General features: G+C 46.7%; 8 protein-coding genes across 8 annotated transcripts; 5 read left to right on the top strand and 3 right to left on the bottom strand.

Annotated features, from left to right (window-relative positions):
* Nucleotides 1–56: 56 nt before the first annotated feature.
* FSST1_012754 (uncharacterized protein) lies at nt 57–1,476 on the top strand (the record flags this gene model as incomplete). Its single annotated transcript, XM_083236007.1, has 4 exons — nt 57–661; nt 702–742; nt 792–831; nt 891–1,476. 4 exons carry the CDS (start codon nt 57–59, stop codon nt 1,474–1,476), a joined length of 1,272 nt encoding a protein of 423 aa, XP_083082450.1.
* A 607-nt stretch (nt 1,477–2,083) lies between these two features.
* Nucleotides 2,084–4,239, bottom strand: FSST1_012753 (uncharacterized protein; the record flags this gene model as incomplete). Its single annotated transcript, XM_083236006.1, has 2 exons — nt 2,084–3,330; nt 3,375–4,239. The coding sequence occupies 2 exons, from the start codon at nt 4,237–4,239 to the stop codon at nt 2,084–2,086; spliced, it is 2,112 nt and encodes a 703-aa protein (XP_083082449.1).
* Nucleotides 4,240–5,471: 1,232 nt separating this feature from the next.
* Nucleotides 5,472–6,005, top strand: FSST1_012752 (uncharacterized protein; the record flags this gene model as incomplete). The annotated part of the gene is made up of 1 exon (XM_083236005.1): nt 5,472–6,005. The coding sequence occupies one exon, from the start codon at nt 5,472–5,474 to the stop codon at nt 6,003–6,005; it is 534 nt and encodes a 177-aa protein (XP_083082448.1).
* Nucleotides 6,006–6,440: 435 nt separating this feature from the next.
* Nucleotides 6,441–7,708, top strand: FSST1_012751 (uncharacterized protein; the record flags this gene model as incomplete). The annotated part of the gene is made up of 4 exons (XM_083236004.1): nt 6,441–6,743; nt 6,786–6,910; nt 6,966–7,031; nt 7,144–7,708. The coding sequence occupies 4 exons, from the start codon at nt 6,441–6,443 to the stop codon at nt 7,706–7,708; spliced, it is 1,059 nt and encodes a 352-aa protein (XP_083082447.1).
* Nucleotides 7,709–7,986: 278 nt separating this feature from the next.
* On the bottom strand, nt 7,987–8,928 carry FSST1_012750 (uncharacterized protein; the record flags this gene model as incomplete). The annotated part of the gene is made up of 2 exons (XM_083236003.1): nt 7,987–8,318; nt 8,379–8,928. 2 exons carry the CDS (start codon nt 8,926–8,928, stop codon nt 7,987–7,989), a joined length of 882 nt encoding a protein of 293 aa, XP_083082446.1.
* A 1,694-nt stretch (nt 8,929–10,622) lies between these two features.
* FSST1_012749 (uncharacterized protein) lies at nt 10,623–11,027 on the bottom strand (the record flags this gene model as incomplete). The annotated part of the gene is made up of 2 exons (XM_083236002.1): nt 10,623–10,776; nt 10,828–11,027. The coding sequence occupies 2 exons, from the start codon at nt 11,025–11,027 to the stop codon at nt 10,623–10,625; spliced, it is 354 nt and encodes a 117-aa protein (XP_083082445.1).
* Nucleotides 11,028–13,221: 2,194 nt separating this feature from the next.
* Nucleotides 13,222–14,369, top strand: FSST1_012748 (chaperonin 10-like protein; the record flags this gene model as incomplete). Its single annotated transcript, XM_083236001.1, has 3 exons — nt 13,222–13,254; nt 13,301–14,281; nt 14,331–14,369. The coding sequence occupies 3 exons, from the start codon at nt 13,222–13,224 to the stop codon at nt 14,367–14,369; spliced, it is 1,053 nt and encodes a 350-aa protein (XP_083082444.1).
* Nucleotides 14,370–14,952: 583 nt separating this feature from the next.
* FSST1_012747 (major facilitator superfamily domain-containing protein) lies at nt 14,953–16,367 on the top strand (the record flags this gene model as incomplete). The annotated part of the gene is made up of 3 exons (XM_083235999.1): nt 14,953–15,256; nt 15,309–15,401; nt 15,460–16,367. The coding sequence occupies 3 exons, from the start codon at nt 14,953–14,955 to the stop codon at nt 16,365–16,367; spliced, it is 1,305 nt and encodes a 434-aa protein (XP_083082443.1).
* Between the last annotated feature and the right edge of the window lie 123 nt (nt 16,368–16,490).

The raw sequence follows: 16,490 nt of genomic DNA, 5'->3' as shown, positions 1-16,490 counted from the left end.
ATTGACTCATCACAACTTCTCTTTTACCAACTTCCCGTGTTTCTACAGATGACAACATGCAATCCACTTCAGGTATCATCTTGGGATCGCCAGTACCAGAGTCGACATTGGAAGATGAAGAGAGATACCCAGCTCCTAGCAGAGCCGATAGTATTCTCAGCCCAGCATATGCACCAGAGTCGCCATTCGAGTATGAAGAGCTATACGCAACTTGTACCAGAGCCAATAGTCCCAGCCTAGCATATGCACCAAGGTCCCCATCACCAACCTCCCCAGATGATTCCCTACAAAATTGGAGGGACCATGTTCAACGAATGCCATTCATTCCCGATCCACGGCCGCGAGCTCTCACACCATCAGGATTTTGCGAGGATGAGCTAGTTGATGGAAACCGAAAGCCCGCAAAGCCTCTAGCACTGTATCAATCATCGGCATGGTTCAAAGTTCCTCCTAATATTCGGCGTGATATCTTGCGCTTGGCGTTTGGAGACCGACGTGTACACATGAGCTTAGCTTATCGACGCTATCATACTGATCATACTGCTGGTCCGGAGGATACAAGGAGAGTCGACGAATGGTGGTGGTTCAGCTGCATTTGCAATCGACCAAAGTTATCCCAGATTCTAGCTCCTGCGACCGACGAAGCAGATGATCTAGGCCCGTGGACTGACAATTGTAAATCTATTTATTCTGTGCGACAGAAATTGGGCGCTATCGGATGACTTCTCTCCTGTCGTCAGAAGTGAGTATGAAACAACCGCTCTTAAGTAATCTATGACTGATTGGGATAGTTATGCCGAAGGAATTGACGTTCTGTATTCAACTAATACCGTTGTCATGTCTGGTGAGGCCATGATATCCCACATCCCGAAACTTCTTCTTCCTCAAAGACTTGCTTCTATGACTTCTATTGAGGTCAGATGGCCTTTGCTGCCAGAACCGCCCGACAAGTTTGAAACTAGCCCCGATTTCCCATTTGATGATTCTCCACCACCCCTTCCGGACTCGTTGGATTTGGATGAGATTAGTGTTGTTCTAGACATCTTGTCATCCACACGGTTCCCATCGCTACGGAATATTTGCATTTCATTTGAGAAATTGGGGCAGTGGTACGACTCTTCACTCAGTCCAGTATATGAGTCCCTACTCCAGAGACTACGAAACTTTATCAAAGTGCGGTCGAAACCACTTGATGAGTGTATTTTCGGATTTCCGGAAGATTTCTACGGCAGAATCACAAGCTCTAGCCTGAATGGTGTTGCATCACAACCTTTCAGCCACGTTTGGGACGACCTGGATGGAAATCTCCACACGACACGGATTCCATACAGAGACAGCTATCCAAGGCCCCCCTTTCACTTAGGAAAGGGACAGGGAGTGGGGTTTTGGATTGTAAAAATACATGATCCGTCAACGTATATTCCTTCACCTTCTTGGAGCCCAGCATCACCAGATTGGGATAGCCCTTCCCCCTAACCATTTGCAGCTCACCGCGTTACTTTCCCTAACCACAAGCAAGCAAGTACTGGGACGATTCCGGGCCAATGACATGAGTTTTTCCTACCTTCCGGCAGTGGTGTCAAAGGAAAGGAGGGGAATATACTGGATCCAATGGGTCGGCCAATTTAAAGGAGGCACCAGATAGTATGATAGTGACATTTGCAATTATAAGTTGAATGTCCATTCAAGCCATTCCTTATTTATCAGCCAATCACTTGTTAAAAGTGTGCGTGGATGAGAGGCAACGTTGCTGGCTGACGACGGAACTGCAATAAGCTACTATCATGATCGTGCAATAAAGTCTTGGACATCAATTGACGCCTGGGCGAAAGCTTAAGGATCATAAAAAAAGAAACTCTTACGTACTTATTACCCAACTACTGTAAATCCTCCATGGAGACGTTACATTGCGATATGTCATACTCTTCATCAAACTCGGTCCACATGGTGCGTATAACTGCTTTCTACGAATGTTCTACATGCAGCTGCCCCAGACAAATTACTGTCACTTGAAATTCAACAATTCATGACTTTCTATGAGTACTATATTATCGTGATAGATATTCGGAATAGGAATAGTGCTCTATGGTCGATCGTCGCCCTTGCCACACTCAGTGTTGTCAAAACTACTAGGCCATACTTGTCGATGAGATGTGACCAAGTTAAGTTTTAGCCCGCCTGTCACTTTCCCAGCCTCATCGAAAGAGTATTGCACGAAGGATCCGGAGTTTATCGGTTTCTGCCAACCGACTGTTGCACTACTACCAGAGTCCGGTATCGTGTAGTACTGAAACGCCATATCGTCGGGGTAATCCTCATACAAGGTAGCTTCGAAATGAAAGATACCATCTTCATTTCGTTTTCCTATCACCCACTCAAAGTTAACCTGGCGGCCATACAGGCCTTGGAAAACTTCATAGGCAATTGTATGACCTTTGGTTCGATCGAGATAAAAGTTGTCCCAGTATGGTATGAAAGACCAAGGTGGAATGAGAAAAGACTCGAGTGGTTCGTTCGCGGCAGCTCCGGGTGCGCCATTGTCACTAGGAATTGACAGAACACCATTCACGCTGACAATTATCGTAGTGCCACTTGATCTATTCGGAGCCCAAGGCAAGCTAATCTCGACATAGTCGTTGTCGTGGTCAAGATCGTCATCAAAGACAGGTGTCGGGTTAGCCAAAGCTACTGTTGTCAAGGCCGTAACGCTGTCGCAGCCAGTTGTGGTTGACATCTCAGCAGTGGCAGTTGGCTCAGCTGTGGTGGTCTCAGCCTCTGTAGTGGATATCTCAGCTGAAGTAGATGTTGACTCTGGAGGAGAGGGCTCAGTAGATTCTGTCGATACTTCTGTGGTCGACAAGTCTGCTGTGGACACCTCTGTGGACAAGGGCTCGGCTGATGTCATATCCGTTGTAGGTGTGGATATAAGATATGTAGATGATCCATCCATACTTGATGATGTTTCTGCAGAGGATGTAGAGCCAATGGTCTGAGTGTCTGTGGAACTCTCGCCGGATGAAGTTCTGGAAAGGAATGACTCGATTGGTCCTGTAGAATCCATAGAAGAAGGAAGGAAGGAAGACAAAGAAGGTAGTGAAAAGAATGTCTCAGTGGATGATGAGTCTAACGTGGATGTAGCGCCGATATTGTCGAATGATTGTGTTGTTGCTATGGTTGTAGAGGGGAAAGTTGTGGGGGCGGAAGAACCTCCGACGTCTACCGAAGATGATACTTCAGAGACAGGAGACGGAAGCACGGTGGTTGTTGACTCGATGCTAGCAGAGCTTGAAAGGTCGAGTCCGATGATGCGCCCGTCTTGACATTGCTCGACTGCAAAGAGTTAGTTGAGACTTTAGTACGAAGGAGTGACTTACCCTCATAGACGCGAAGTGTGATGGGGACACAGCCTGATGGACCTGACCCGAATGTCATGAACACTTGACCACTGTCAGGATCCTGGCAATAATCGGCCTCACCATCAGGCAAGGCTGTGTTGGAAAATACAAGGCTCCCAGCTACACTTGCGAAGTCTCTGGTAACAGCTTCATCTGGTGGATCTTCCTGGCCTGTCAATTCTTTGAAAGACTCTCCATTAAAGTAGACAGGCTTTCCAGAATCCAACAGCTGCCCTCCAGTGAGTGTGAAGGTAGCGGCATTTGTGCAAACTCTGACATTGGAGGTGTTTCCGTTGCCGACAAAGCCCCCCTTGGCTCTCTTTTCAAGGCCTCGCCTCTCATTGCTGACCCTGGGTGATATAAGAAAAATGATGTTTTGGCCAGATACAGCTTCGGAGCTTGTGGCGGAAACTTCGGCCGAGGCTTGTGTAGTGATAGCAGACTCGGTCACTGTTGGGTCTAACTCTTCCTCATCGGTCGGAATAGAAAGAGCAGACGAGAAAGATGAATTGATCGCAATGGTGGATTCGCCGGCAATCTCAGATACTTCAGTGAGCGATTCAAGGGCTGATTCGAGTATGGAAGATGGTTCAGCAATGCCCTGAAATGTTGATGGAAGCACAGAAGTTGATCGATTCGCGAAGTACGTAGGGAGTATTCCACGCTGAGTTGACGGTAAAGCTAGTGCTGTGGGAATGGCTGCTTCAGCAGTTTCTGCCCCCACAGCGACAAGGTAAGACGAGAGATATGTGTAACACCACACTCCGTCGACAAATTCAGGTTCTCCGATGGGTTCGAGGGCGGTGGCCGTGCCAACAAAGGCGAAAAGGAGCTGCCACTTCATGGCTGCAATGCAGGTTTTTGCGACTACTAAGACGATGAGGTGAATGGGTGGCCTTGACAATATATCTTATGCAACTTCAAGGGAGAATCGCTCTCAACTCTTGGGAAATTAAGTCGTAGATTGAGCCAGTATTTCCCACTGTTGCCAGGGGCTAGTGGCTGATTGATCGAGGCATGCATGCTTCAGCACAGACTGAAGCCACCAACAGATCAACGCCAGGGATAGACTCGAGCTACCAACGGTTTCCTGCAATGGTAATCACCGATTACTGCTGTTGAAAAAGGATGCTTCTCCCTTTTGCTACATGTATAAATGGATCAGCCAGTATACCAAGGACTTTACTTTGGTGCTTCCCGCAATGATCCTACACGATGATCTTCAAATTGACAAGAATGGGGAAGCTACGTTGAGCGCCGGGTGGCGAACCAGAAACTCGGTTGCAGGGGCTATGGACGCAAGGGAGAGCCTCAATGCCAGCTCACGCTTTCCCCTACAGATGGCTGCTAAAGTGGCTGGCTGGACCTGGTTCTCGCTGAGGCTATCAGGACATGTCTTACATTTGCCTGTGAGTTTAGATTGGCTCTAAATCAGATATTGTCTTGCAGCCTGTACAATATCAAGGGGCAGGATTTGTCGGGCTTCTTACTCTTCGCCCTATCTTGCGATATAGTCTATATCATGGCTTCTCCAGTAACAGTGCTATGTATTAGACTTGATAGACCATTAAACACCTCCACCAGTGAAGGTAGAGAATAATGAGAGAATTATTCCATATTCTAACTACACATTGATGACGATATGGCGAATAGTTACTGATATAATAGAACGCTAATGTAGGTAATGGATAAAAAGGCGAATTGACTTGTAGAAAAAAATTGTGTCATTCAACTACCGATTCCGCTGCATGAATTTTAATAGTGGCGTTTTGCCAGTAACTAACTATATAACTTGTATACTGTTGGTCATGGACATCCTGTCTAGTAGCACTGCCACGATCGGCGACAGTGCTAAAGTAGCGTCGGTGTTTTTACCGTAGCTTACTAAAAACTAAAATGCACACAACTGCGCCTTCTTTTGTGAGGAACTAGATAAACACGTCTTGTGTTCTAGGCATCCGCTTACGATATATGGCCATCATCACCGTCCAGACGCAAGAAATCTGTAGATGTATAATCATTTGATGGTTCTAATGTTTGACCGTTCCTCAACTCAACACCAATCAATTTGCCATCATGAACTCGCAACTCTGTAAAGCCTGTACCAAACTCAATATCGAGGAGCTTGTTTCTGAACAGGGTTTCGCCTTACACAGCAATCTTGGAAAACTCTACGAGTCTTCAGCTAGTTGTCAGCTTTGCGGTCATGCTATGAAGCGGATCATTTCAGCCAGCAGCAAATTAAATCATTCCGAAGACAACATCGAATATCTCACTAGTTTGCAGGCTCGTGTCTTATATAGACGTCATACCCACAACAAACAAGGCTTGATCATAGTCGTTTTGCAAGTCGATTCCGAAATCCTGAGCAACGGAGAGGAGTTTACTTGGCTCTTGATGGGGACGTTGGATGGAGATCCTGCCGTGAGATACGGTGCAAGGACTGCGAGACTTGTGCCAGAGAGCACTTCCTATTCAGAGTCTACCATCCAAGCACTGAAGTGGTTGAGGGAATGCTTACTTGGCAAAGACTGTTTCGATGAATGTTCACATGTTACTAATCATGAACTTGAACTAGGTCTTGCAGAGACACACGGTCTTGATGACTAACTGCGTCCAGCAGCGTCCGACAGGTCATTTGAGAAGAAAGAGGATCAACGGCTACAACTATGTAGAGATATACATACTCTCTACCAAAAACGAAGCTTATCGCAAGATACAAATGTTACCAACGAAGAACGCGCAGCTAGGCTAGTCGAGGTGGTTAATATAGGATCAACCATCAACCTCAAACTGGTCGATGATACAAGCCAGTGCATACCCTACGTTGCACTGAGTTACAGATGGGGTGGCTTAGACGCAGTTTGGCAAACGACAACGAATAACTTGGAGTCGCGCCTATCATAATTCTCTATCGATGACCTTCCAAGGACTTTATCGGATTCAGTCAAGCTCACTAACGATCTCGGTTTCAAATGGATCTAGATCAATAGCCTCTGCATCGTCCAAGATGACAAAGATGATTGGGCTGGAGAAGCTGTCAAGATGTCCACCATCTATCAAAGCGCCATTATCACTATTGCCGCGGATTCCAGTCCAGACGCCAACGCGGGATTACACAACAGCAAATCGACATCCATGTTGGGCCTTGAGGACACTATTAAAATCTGTAACAAACTTTCCACTGGCGAAGAGAGCTCTGTTTATTTGTTTCCTGATCAAAAGACAAGAATAGACGAATCAATCACCAACTTACAAGATATGGGCGATCTTCTCAGTCACCGCTCACTACGAGAGCGAGGCTGGACCCTGCAAGAGCGTATCCTCTCGCCGCGAATTATCCATTATGTGTCTGATCAACTTTATTGGGAGTGCTATCACGGAATCTAGGAAAGTGAGGATGAGCTCCTCTGGATGGGTCACAACTTGACCATTCCAAAGGTAGCGCATCGTGTAAAGTCGGCAGAAGATGCTGAGCAAAAGGGAAAACAGTTGAAAGAGTTGCTGCGATACTGGTATGTCCATTTAGTGGGAGGAGACTACTCACATCGATCTTTGACGTACGGGTAGGACAAGCTCGTCGCCATCGGCGGTATTGCCAGAGCCCTCGACAGCATCGAACCGATGGGCTACATGGTCGGTCACTGGGGAGATGATGATTACGAGCTTGTTAAAGGTTTATGTTGGAAACGGGGGGGTCCTGTTCGTAAGGCTACCAATATCGTGCGCCTTCTTGGTCTTGGGCCAGCCAGGATTCAATCATTGACTACGGAAGCTATAGTCTCGTTGGTATGGACGACCATAAGATTGTAGCTGAGCCTATTACATGGCAGGCTTCAGCTCCAGATGGGACTTTCTTTGGGCGATGCACCAATGCTTACATCCACATCAAAGCAAAGTTCGCCCGAGGAATGGTCTTTCCAAACTGCGGTCACGACTTTAGCGACTACCATCAAGTAGGAATCGGCGGTGGCTACACTGTTGATCCTCCAAAGGAGAGGTGTGCATTTCTCATACTCGAGGGTGGAAAGACATCTGATCTTGTATGGTTGGACGAAAGTCGAGCTACTCAAGACCCAGTTCGGGAGGGTATAGATGTCAAGGTTGTGATACTCACGGATATAAGACCCGAAGGTGAAGAGCCATATCTAGGGGCTTGTCTGATCTGCACTTTGGATGAGAGGTATCATTTGACCAGGGTTAGGTTTACCGAGAGCGTCAAGCCGTGGAAGGAAGGGTTAGGGATAGAAGCTCCTCTGGTTACTGGGCCAAAGCTTTGCGATAAGAAAGCTATGGAGCTGATCATTATCTAAGTTGAGTTTAGAGTATCACGAGGTATGCACACGTGTTGCTCTCGCTTCTCAAACTCTAAGATTTCACCGCCATGGCTTCAGCCCTAACATTTAAACTAATTTAGACTCAGCCACAATTCGCTTACAGTTTGGAAACAAACTCATTTCAAGACACGAGAACCACAGTGATGGGAACAATTAGCTCTTGGGAGCCTCACATTGTCTACTCTAGAAGATAAACAAAAACGCCTCTATATGAGAACAAAACGCTTGACCAAACACAATGATCTTTCTGAAACTCAAACCGGTAGATTCTCCTGACTCTCCGACTTGCCCTTCATCTTGCGGTACTCTGCGCGACCCATCGAGTAAAGACGCGTCGAGCCATACAACTGCGTTGTAATCCAAAGCGAGAACACAACTGGTGTGATGATCTTCCACGCAATACCCCACTGCGCCCAAGAGTTGTGTAGGAGATATATCGTAACGATGGTTTCTGTCAAGGCTGCCACGACCGCCCAAATGCAGCATCCGAATGCCATACGGGACAAGAAAGCAGGGTTGTCGCGCTTTATGCGCCAAAGGATCATGGAAATGAAGATGGGTATCTCTACCACGACGTCGAAGGTACCTAGTAGACATCTGTTAGTAAAAGGTCTTGAATGATTGAAAAGGCGAAGATTTTACGTACCCCAGACCATGCACATGTAAAACTCCAGCGTCGCTTCGTGATTCTTTTTCGTATTCGCGAAAAGACTCAACGCCATCTGCGAAATAACGAGTAACCCAGTATGATGCGCAATACTGATATAGCTCGCAAACTTGGTACGAAAGCACATCTCAAAGAGATAGTACGCGCAGTAAACTTGGGTCACGACAAGCAGGTGATCACCAACCGTGATCTTACCACCTTTTACCAAAGGCTCGGTGAGAACGGCTTTGCCAACCAGAAAATCCATCATAGTATATCCAGTAGATATTAAGATGGAGATGAGGATAAATGCGCCGATGTGGAAATAAGTAAACGAGCGGCGCCGTCTCTCATCGCCGTGGAATTCGAGGGCTGGGTAGATTCTCTTGTATAGGCGTGGGAGGATCCATCTTTCGAGGCAGTTGGCGATGAGGGCTACGCATATGATGCTGCATGCGAGGATGAGAGAGCCCTGGGGAAGGAGAGTGGAGATGGGGTTGTTCTCCAAAGTCTGGATCTTGGGATGAGGATGGTGGTCTACTCTGGTCATGATGGCGGTAGTGAGTGATGATACGGAGACAAAGAAGAAATGTGAAAGAGAGTGAAGGTGCTGGATGATACGAAAACTCCAAAGCTTGAAGAGGAAGTTTATGTATCATATTTACAGTTAGCGATTGGAGCCTAGAGTTTGGCATCTATCACTTTATTCCTGTGGCTGGCATACAATGTAACGTACATCATAAAATCACAACCACAAACTACAAAACTGTTCAATGTTACAACAATTCATTCCAGTCTTGCCAATGTTAGAATACGAGTTAGGCAGACAATTCTCGGTTAAGTGGCAGGTAGCCAAGTTTTAGTGTTAGCGTCTTGTCAAATGGAACTCTCCGGGATTGGGCGCACCGTAGATCAAGCCGGCCAGTTCCTATTTGGTGCGTGTACGTCAGTGGCTCAACCGTAAACGATAAGGGGTCTAAAGTCTGGAACGATCTGGGGAAATTTGACGAGGTCCTTTGAAAGAGGCGGAGCAACTGAGAGATCCACTGACATCTGTACTCTGTACCTGGAGGTTCCACTCGACGATGCCGTTTTCCGGACTTCATCACCACGTTACGTGGCTTTTTTTTGTTCTGGTGTCGTTACGGTTTATTGGCACAATGTGGTTCTTTTGGGTGAATTGGTACTATTTTTAAAAGTGGCTGACTCTACTGGGTTAGTCTTCACATTCGGGCCCGGCGTAAGCGAATATGCAAGCAACATTACAGACGTTTAAAAGCCACCGACTGCTTATTTCGTAACTAATTCTCTTTTTACTAAGTCTTTTTCGGGTGGGGTAGTTCTCTTGCATGTCCAAAGATATTAATAACAGTTCTTTCTCACATTGACGACATGTACTTGAAGTTATTATTCATTCGCCGTACTCGAAGACGGCATGTCTGGCTGGAGGCAGTAACATCATCCATCCCTCAAAAGGATCAGCATAAAGGCGCCGATGAGACAGAGCTGAGAGTAGCAAAAAGAATGCTGACAAGACTGGGATTCGAACCCAGGCCCCTTTCGAGACTGCGAATCGTTACTAGTTCTAATCGAACCTGAACACAGCGCCTTAGACCGCTCGGCCATCTTGCCTTGGGATAAGGTTTTGGCTTCAAATTTACGATTATACCGATCGCGGTGCTGTTGAGCTATTGGGAAAACACCATCATGGGCATCTCTTTTCGTTTTGGCGAGATGATATATTCGCCAAGAAACAGTGGCCATGTAGCTAGGGGAGATATTATCCTAGCACAATAGCTTCTGTCTAGCACTAACTGCTTCTGCTAGGCACTAATCACTTTACTTACTGTCATCCAAATCAGGCCGGATAGGTCCCAGGGCTATCTTGAAACAGCCATCCAGCTAAGTATATCCCTCGGTAACTCCCGACGCTTGTAGCTTACTGTTGTGCGAGTCCAAACACTGACCCGATCTGCAAGCACATGTATATACCGCCCTGCGATGAAAACCACCAGTATCTTGATTGCCGTCATAAGTCCTCTCATAGTAGAACAGCTACATCAGCTGAGTCTTACTCCAACAGCAGAAGTTCAAGCCAACTGCCGCTTATCCCTAACGCGTTTCCGAGTCACTTTGGGATCAACATGTGGGAATTTTGTTTATTTTTTTATTCCTGTATTCTGTAGCTAGCTATACCATGCTTGGAAGGTTCACAGACCCCTCTTCATTTCCGTGATGATAATTCTACTTGTTACTAGCAGTGTGCCAGATAGGATCACCACCCTCATTGTACAACACAACGTTACCATCATCCTGCACCACAAGAGTTGTAGACTCGTTGCCTTTGCCGGCAGCAGTGTCTGTGTGCCAGATGGCATGTCCAGTGCCAGAGTCATCGCTGTAAAATCGTCAATCACTATTCTGCATAAGAACATGTTGCATGACTTACTAAACGACTAGGTTGCCATCTTCTTGCATCTTTATTCCGTGAACTTGCCAGTTCTGCTCGGGGGTGTTCTGCCAGGCGCATTCGTCGCCATGGTAGACAGCGGCCTTGCCGTCGTCTTGCATGCGGAACTCTGTCTCGCCGTCATCGCTCCAGATGCTGTTGCCAACAAGGAGCCAGTCGCCGTTGTTAAGTCTGCCCATTTTGATGGTGTAGTGGAAAGAAATTGGTAAAGTCTTGTAATGTAAAGTTGAAAGATGATGATGGAGTTAAGATTTTCGAGAGATGGGCGACTCTTTTATACCTGAACGCAGGTGACTTGGCCCATTGAAGAAGATGCTGACTCCAGCCAATAATTGTTGTACATGCATCATGTTGTCCGCTTTGACCTACATCACAACCCCTCTCTGTCTTACACTGTGGCATTCCGATGGAGCTATTCATCTCAACTGTGGTTACTCGCACAGAAGCACTGAGACACGGCATAGGATGTGCAATGATAAGCTACAACCCTGTTGGTCTACGAGAGACGATCAACGATCCCACCGCGGGAGGATCCAATTGCCGAGTCTGGTGTTGTGCATCACGGCTGCAATTATTCGGGTTTCTGTCAGGCACGACAATGATTGTTGTTACTCTGATTCAGGAACCATTGTCCAATAGTCGATGGAGGACAACTGACCGCCATATCCTCCCCAGAATGAATGTTACTGTCTCAGCTACGTAGACGACACACCAGCACCTCGTTCCAGAATGGTTGGACAAGAAAAACCGCTCTCGAGTCTTGGTACAGAAGTGATTCAAAATTTGCTCGACAATTGGACAACCAGAGCGCTGTTATTGACGCAATATTTGCTAGAAACATCTATTTTCTTATGATTGTGGTTAGATCGTCGGCAAGTACGCAGCTGAAGCAGATCTACTGTGAAAATGAGGGGCAGCAAGACAAAAGCTGGAATCAAGCATCCACTGAGGGTCGCTCATCATTTTTGCAAGGCTGCATGTCTCATCAGCTCCAACCAACAATTTCCCGACCAGCTAGCCATAGGTCTCAGATAGCTCAGTAAGCTGCGTCATGGTGGCAGACCGCCGTGACTTTCAGCCCTGAGTTGGGACGACGTCAATGCGCTCAACGCAAGTTGATGCAAGTCGATGGAGGTGGTATTTGCTGCGTGTTGGCAATTGTAACTTCACTCTCCACGAGATAATTACAAGTAGCTTCCGAAGACGCGCAGGACGAACAGAAACTGATTGGCGGGCATGGACAGTGGTTAGATCCTGCTGGCTACTGGGTGAAAGACGGGAGCGCGACGCGACTCATTCCAGTCTAGACAGGGATAGAGAGCATTATGTCATGGCTTAGAATGTGGTGGCCGAGGTACCACTCGAAACGCGTAACATTTCGGCTTATCAGATCAACAGAGATGCAGAAGAAATAGATGTACAGATAAATGATTGGCGTTTCAACAAGAGATATACAGAGATTAGCCTGCTTATTTCTTCACTAAGAATATGTTTTGAAAGATGTCAGGCCACTTGAGATCCGTCATTGCAGTAGGAGGCAAGATCATTACTGCTGTCAATTAAATTTACATCTAACTTCACTGTCTCCGCTACAAAGAACACAAGACAATCTCTATAACTAAAATAGAAACTATCCGAAAAGTAAACATTACTAGCATTTTTATTTAACGAGATGCCACCTGATGTATTTACTACTTAATGTCAAAATACTAGAGTCTGCACTTCTTATCGGCTCTGTTCTTTTCTGTAGGGTAGTTTCATCGAGAACTCATGCTGTGGACGCTAAAAATAGAGGATCCTAGGACGCCCCCACTAACATTGAATCAAAGTCAAAAAATAAGATGCGGTTTATGTGGATCGAACACATGACCTTCAGATATCACAGAATGATGATTGAAGTTTGGCTTCAGTCTGACGCTCTCCCAACTGAGCTAAACCCGCTTGTTCTTTTTGCAGTTTTTTAACTAACTATATGACCGCGACGGAGCCTGAGAGAAAGCTGTCTCGTTGCAACCAGAACACTAATTGGAACCTCGCTAGACAGTAGCGATTGACCAAGAGAACAATTGACGATGATGCCGGAGTCATCGGTGCAACAAGATTGGTTCGACCCCGCAAACTCTCGGCTTTGTGGTGATCTTAGTAGGCAAATCGCCTTTGACCCCGCAATATTCTCATTCCTCGGCATTCCTCTCCAAGGACCCGGTAGTTCGGAGACGACAAGGGTTCAATGACATTTTAAGTTGATGCCCATCCCTTGTCAATACATCAAATATATCACAGTAGATTGGTATCCTCTCTCTGCCTTGACTTCTTCTATACAAACGTTTATATCTTACTTCGTCAGCAATTGGACATAGAACGGGATACACCATGGAGAGCCATCACCGAGCTGCCGTCGTGACCGTAAGCCATTCCCTACATTGGTGGCATAAAGACTGACAACTTCTAGCGCTCTGAGACAGGCTTCAAATTCCAGGTCCAAGATGTCCCAGTCCCCAAGCCACAACCATGGGAAATTCTCATTAAGCTGTCAGCTACTGGCGTTTGCGGTACCGACATGGCCCTCGCGGGTGGCTACCTTGGTCCATGTCGCGACGTCCTTGGTCACGAAGGTGTAGGTCGCGTTGTCCAGATTGGCTCTGGTGTAGACCCATCCACCATCAGTATTGGAGCTCGCGTTGGGATTGCTTGGGTGCGAGATGTCTGCGGACAATGTTCATGTTGTCGCGAACCTGATGGCGAGGTCCGTTGCTTGGAGCAGCAAAACTCGGGACGGAAGTGGGACGGCACATTCGCTGAGCATTGCCTTGTTCCCAGTAGGTATGTTCTGGCTCTTCCAGACGACCAAGATCTACCAGACGAATTTGTAGCGCCCATACTATGTGGAGGCGTCACTGCATACAAGGCCTTGAAAGCCTGCGAAGCCACACCGGGAGAATGGGTCGCTATCGTTGGAGCAGGTGGTGGAGTAGGCGGTCTTGGAATACAGTATGCCAAAGCTATGGGATACCGCGTTGCAGCAGTTGACGTTGGCCCTGCAGAGGAATTTTGTATGAGGATGGGCGCTGACGCATACTTCGACGGGTCAAGTCCTGATACAACAACAAAGTTGAAGAAGTTGACGCCCAATGAAGCCGGTGCAAAAGCAGTCATCGTCACAGCAGGATCAGGAAGGGCGTATCAAAATGCCCTTGATCTTGTCGCTACCTTTGGTACTCTTGTTTGTGTGGGGATACCACCTCCGGATCAAGCAATGAGCCTGCATCCTCTGACTCTCATCGATCGAGGCATTAAGCTACTTGGGACATTGGTGGGAACAAGGACCGAAACGCTTGAGGCTCTAGAATTTGTGCGAAGAGGTGTTGTCAAACCGGTCATTCAAACGGTCGGTTTCGATGAAATGGACGATCTAGCGAAGAAATTCTCAACAGTATGTACCTTGCCCTCTTGCTTCGGAACAAAATGGCTGACTTCTGCAGACATCTGGAAAACTGGTTATTCAGTTTCCACCAACTTAGGATTAAAGATACAAGATACCGCCAAGTGGCAAAGAGTTTATAGTGGACAAAAACATACACCAGCGGGGATTCACTGGTTATCAATGACCTAACTGCTGACTTTCGGAAGTCCGCCATTAACTAAGTTGTCTGCTATCTGGTAACCCGGAGAATTATTCTTACATATACGGAAGATGAGTGTTTCGTGATAAACAAATAAAGCTGTTATTCTGTACTACGAACTCAGACCTTGCTCTGATTCAAGCATCCATATTGCGATGCTACTATTCGTATAAAGAACCCTGGTGTGGGGCAGAGTGCTCGGAAACCCGTCTGCCGGGTCGAATGTTAAAGTAACTGGCGCCCTCCTTTTACATTCATTGGAAATGTTTCACCGATAATAAATGTACCCTTTTTTAAAACGAACCAGTGTTCGTATTCGGATTATTGGGAGGCTTTCTGCACTAAACAGAATATCTTGTCCCAACTCCATGGGAAACTGCAAGTACTTAAGTTACTTTCTTCCCCCATCAAGTCTCTGCAGTAAATCTCAAAGAGTCACCCTCTTACTTCACGAGAAAGAAAAACCCGTCCAGAGTGCGTGATGGCGAATTCACGCGCTAACAACTATCCATTTGAAGAGTTAGCAATTACTCGCCCAAGAACGTCACACTCATCGACAAGAATTGACGAGGATGATGTCGTATACCCCGAAGGAGGGGTGGAGGCATGGCTGGTTGTTATAGGAGCCTGGTGTGCTATGATTCCATCGATGGGTTTGCTCAATAGTCTGGCCGTACTCCAAGCCTGGGTGCTTGAGAACGAGTTGTCTCACCTGCCCGAGTCAACAGTCGGGTGGATCTTTGGATGCTATGGTTTCTTTCTCTACTTATGTGGTGCTCAAATTGGTAACTTCATCATTCTTCAAACGATCTAATAGCTAATCACTTGTTTTAACAGGTCCAATCTTCGATACCCATGATATCGAGTGGCTAATCGTTCCGGGATCTATTGGTATGGTTCTCTCAACGGTATTTATGAGCCTCTCAACGGGTAAGATGCGCGCATACTCAAAGTTCATGCTCCCTTGCTAATCTACTTCTGTTGCAAGAATTCTATCAGTTTCTGCTTTCGTTTGGTGTTTTAGGTGGTATATCTGCATCACTCCTCTTCAATCCCAGTATTGCAGCAATTGGGCATTGGTTTTGCAAGCGACGTGCCTTTGCCACTGGACTTGCATGTACTGCAGGAGGGATTGGAGGAATAGTTTTCCCTCTCATCATTCTATACCTCGCGCCCAAGATCGGCCTCCCTTGGGCTATTCGGGTTATAGCTCTTATCAACATGGTGTCTGGAGTTCTGGCATGTTGTCTTCTCCGAAAACGGTTACCCTCAAACACGAAAGCGGTAGCATCCATCGACCTCAAGGCCCTGGTAGATGCCAAATTCGCGACTACTACGGCCGCAGTGTTTCTTGTCGAGTTTGCGGTCTTTATTCCATACTCATACATCTCAGCCTATGCCATGCATTACGGCTTCAACGCCCAGAAAGCCTATCTTCTCAATACCCTACTGAACGTCAGTGCAGTTCCCGGTCGGGCATTGCCCGGATATGTCGCAGATCGATTTGGCACTTTTAACACCATGTGTGTTACTTCGTTCTTCTGCGCTGCACTTATTCTGACACTCTGGCTAACAGCCGCTGGAGAGGAAGCCAGAACGACTTCTTTCACTTTGCTTTTTGGTTTCTGGTCTGGGGCAGCTATAAGCCTTACGCCAGTTTGCATAAGTCAGGTTTGCATGGTTGAGGATATTGGAAAAAGGACTGGAACTGCATTTTTCATCGCTAGCTTCGGTGCTTTGACCGGTATTCCCATCGCTGGTGCAATCCTCGAGGCATGCAATGGTTCTTACAGGGGGCTGATTGTCTTTGCGGGGATCTTATATATATCCGCCTTTGCTGCATTTGTCCTTGCTCGAGGTGTAGCAGGAGGATGGCGCTGGGCAAAGCTATTTTAGTTAATAGCGAGTAGACCATTCAATCTATATCTTTTTTAAGAGGCATTGACATAAATACCATCACTTCTGGAATGTGTAAGGGTTGTTAGATTGGTAATCATCTTTAAATGTGGAACCCGCGCC

Source organism: Fusarium sambucinum, chromosome III (assembly GCF_050947815.1).
Source record: "Fusarium sambucinum isolate potato_lamoka chromosome III, whole genome shotgun sequence".
Lineage (NCBI taxonomy): Eukaryota > Fungi > Ascomycota > Sordariomycetes > Hypocreales > Nectriaceae > Fusarium > Fusarium sambucinum.
This window is presented reverse-complemented; position numbering and strand designations above follow the sequence as displayed.